Here is a 2,578-nt window from a genome sequence, read left to right as displayed (position 1 = left end):
GCATAGTACCCTTTTGTAAGAGAAACTTACATTTACTAAAACAAAAACAAAAAACCCCCATAAAACTCCATTTGTAAGAGTGTCTTCTCTGTGCCAGGAAGGAAAGTTTGACTCTAAATCATGAAAAACTCTTATCAGTGAAGAAATAAGAAACCCCACTCCTATTTACTATACATTTCCTGGTCATGCTTCCTTAACTTGCCCACCCCATACTCTTTTCTTTTGGTTTAGCTAAAGATGGTATTTAACCCCGATTTTCAGCCATTTCATGGGTTATCTCCCATGTATATAGGAGACATACCTGTTAATAAACTTTCTTGTTTTCTTGTTAATCTGTCTGGTTACATGGAACCAGGCCAAAACTTTGAAAGGTAGAACATTATTTTTCCTTCCTTACAACATTTCTCACTCAGAATTGTTGTAGGATTAAATAAGGCATTTCAAAATACTACACAGTTCTCAATAAATGTAACACTATCATAATTAGAGGAAGAAAAATTAAACGTGTTCCTAGGTTAGTAAAACTGCACAGTAAATCTGGAAACAGGAAACTAAGTCGTGTTTGCACTCACTGGCCTATGATCCTCTCTTCATCCTCCCAATCCCCCATCCCAGGAAGTCTCGGATTGACTCTCCATGATCCGGGGCAGCTCATGAGGCATCTCAACAGATGCATTCGGAAGAATTCATAGATGACTCTGATTCCAAACTCTTAATCGGCATCGATTTTTAATACCAGTAACTGTCAAAGGCCCACAGTCCTCAAAGGCGGCCCACTCCGACACCTAACGGCACTTCCGGAACACTCCACAAGATGGCGCCCTTGCTTTTCAATCTTCGGCACACCGGCGGAGGACGCCTTGCCTGGGCGCCGACCTCGCTCTCCAGGGTTCAGGGCCTGACCTCGGACAGAGGCTCGCTGTGGGGGGATGGGCGGGGGTCTGACTGGCCTCGAGGGGGATCCTGGCTCGGTGGGCCTATCGGCCCGGGATCCCAGCCTGCGGGCCGGAGTCCGCCCCAGCGCGATGCGGGGTGAGCTCGAATGCCCGGCTCCACGAACCACGGCCTTTCCCCCGGCACGGCCTCTCGGCACTGCCCCTGCTAGACACCAGCGAGCTCGTCACAGCGCCGGCAGGCGTCGCGGGGCAGCGGCAACCGAGTCCTGTCACACGGCCGGGGGAGGCCTCGCGTGCACGTTCGGCGGGCTCCGGGCACCCTGACACCTAGACACAGAAGGCGCTGGGGGCGGGGCGGCCGGGAAGGGCTGTGCGGGGGGAAGGGCTGTGCGGGGGGAAGGGCTGCGCGTGGGAAGGGCTGCGTCTGCACCCGCGCCCAGCTCGCTCAGGTCACTGCACTGCCTCGCCTACCGGCAGTTGGGGCTGGGGTGGGGCCAGTCGCTTGACCTCGGGTTTGTTTTCCTCGCTAAGGCTCGGAGCCTTCGAAGAACGGGCGGCAGGGCCCACGGACGCCGCGATGGCCTCCTCGTGGCCGCGAGAACTCTCAGCGGCCGGAGTTCGAGGCGCGCGGCTCCGTTCGGAAGCGGGACAAGACCGGCTTCTCGGCCCTGCGTGCTCAGGGCGGCCGTGGGGCGGGGCGTCGGCCGTGATGTGGTGTCGCGTTTCGAGTCTCCGCCCCCTTGTCGCCGGCCGGTATATAAGACTTCCCCGAGCATTCTCACTCGCACAAGTGGACTGGGCTGTCGGGTGCGCGTCGGCAGCAGAGGCAGGGGTGCGAGGGCCACGGCCGGCTCGGACGTGTGACCGCGCCTAGGGAGGGGGAGGCAGCGGGCAGTGCGGGGCGGCGAGGCGACCATGGAGCTTTTGCGGACTATCACCTACCAGCCGGCCGCCAGCACCAAAATGTGCGAGCAGGCGCTGAGCAAGGGTTGCGGAGGGGACTCGAAGAAGAAGCGGCCGCCTCAGCCCCCCGAGGAATCGCAGGCGACGCAGTCCCAGGCGCAGGTGCCGCCCGCGGCCCCGCACCACCATCACCATCACTCACACTCGGGGCCCGAGATCTCGCGGATTATCGTCGACCCCACGACGGGAAAGCGCTACTGCCGGGGCAAAGTGCTGGGAAAGGTGACTAGCGGAGGGCGCCGGGCTGCCGGGCGGGCGGGAGGTCTGCCCGGGCGACCCTGAGCTGGGCGGGCCCGCGGGGTCCCGCGCCCGCCGCTTCCAGGTTTCTAGGGGGTCCGATCCCAGCGCGAGGTGGGCTCCTCACCTGTCCTGTGGCTTTTGTGCGCCGGCAGCACAGGCGATCTCGGCTTTGCAATCTTAGCCTCAGAACTGTGTGCCTCCCGCAGCCCAGAGAAATGCATCTTGAAAGAAGCGAGGGCTTTCTATTTCAGACCTCTCTCCCTCCACCTGCTCCCAGAGAATTTTCCTGACAAGTCTCATCAGACATTATTTTTCATGTCTCCCCGCCCCGACCCTCCATAAATCTCCCGTTTGTAAAGGAAGAAGAGAAACTGGACTTGCTGTTTCCAGCAATGCGTTTCTCTTCACGAGGGAGCTTTAACGGAGTTAGAATGCATCTCTCTGTCCACTCTTCTCCATTCCTTTTTTTTTTTTTTTTT

At 58.0% G+C, this 2,578-nt stretch overlaps 1 protein-coding gene across 1 annotated transcript in view; it reads left to right on the top strand.

Annotated features, from left to right (window-relative positions):
* Window positions 1–1,743: 1,743 nt before the first annotated feature.
* PLK2 (polo like kinase 2) overlaps window positions 1,744–2,578 on the top strand; it is a 6,070-nt gene continuing 5,235 nt past the window's right edge. The window contains exon 1 of the mRNA XM_037745773.1: window positions 1,744–2,114. Within this exon, the coding sequence (XP_037601701.1) occupies window positions 1,812–2,114 (303 nt within the window). The 5' untranslated portion in view covers window positions 1,744–1,811. The remainder of the gene's footprint in view (window positions 2,115–2,578) is intronic.

The sequence above is a fragment of the Cebus imitator genome, unplaced genomic scaffold (assembly GCF_001604975.1).
Source record: "Cebus imitator isolate Cc_AM_T3 unplaced genomic scaffold, Cebus_imitator-1.0 Scaffold213, whole genome shotgun sequence".
In the NCBI taxonomy this organism is placed as follows: Eukaryota; Metazoa; Chordata; class Mammalia; order Primates; family Cebidae; genus Cebus; species Cebus imitator.
Note: the sequence above shows the minus strand (reverse complement) of the source record. Positions and strands in the feature narration are given on the sequence as shown.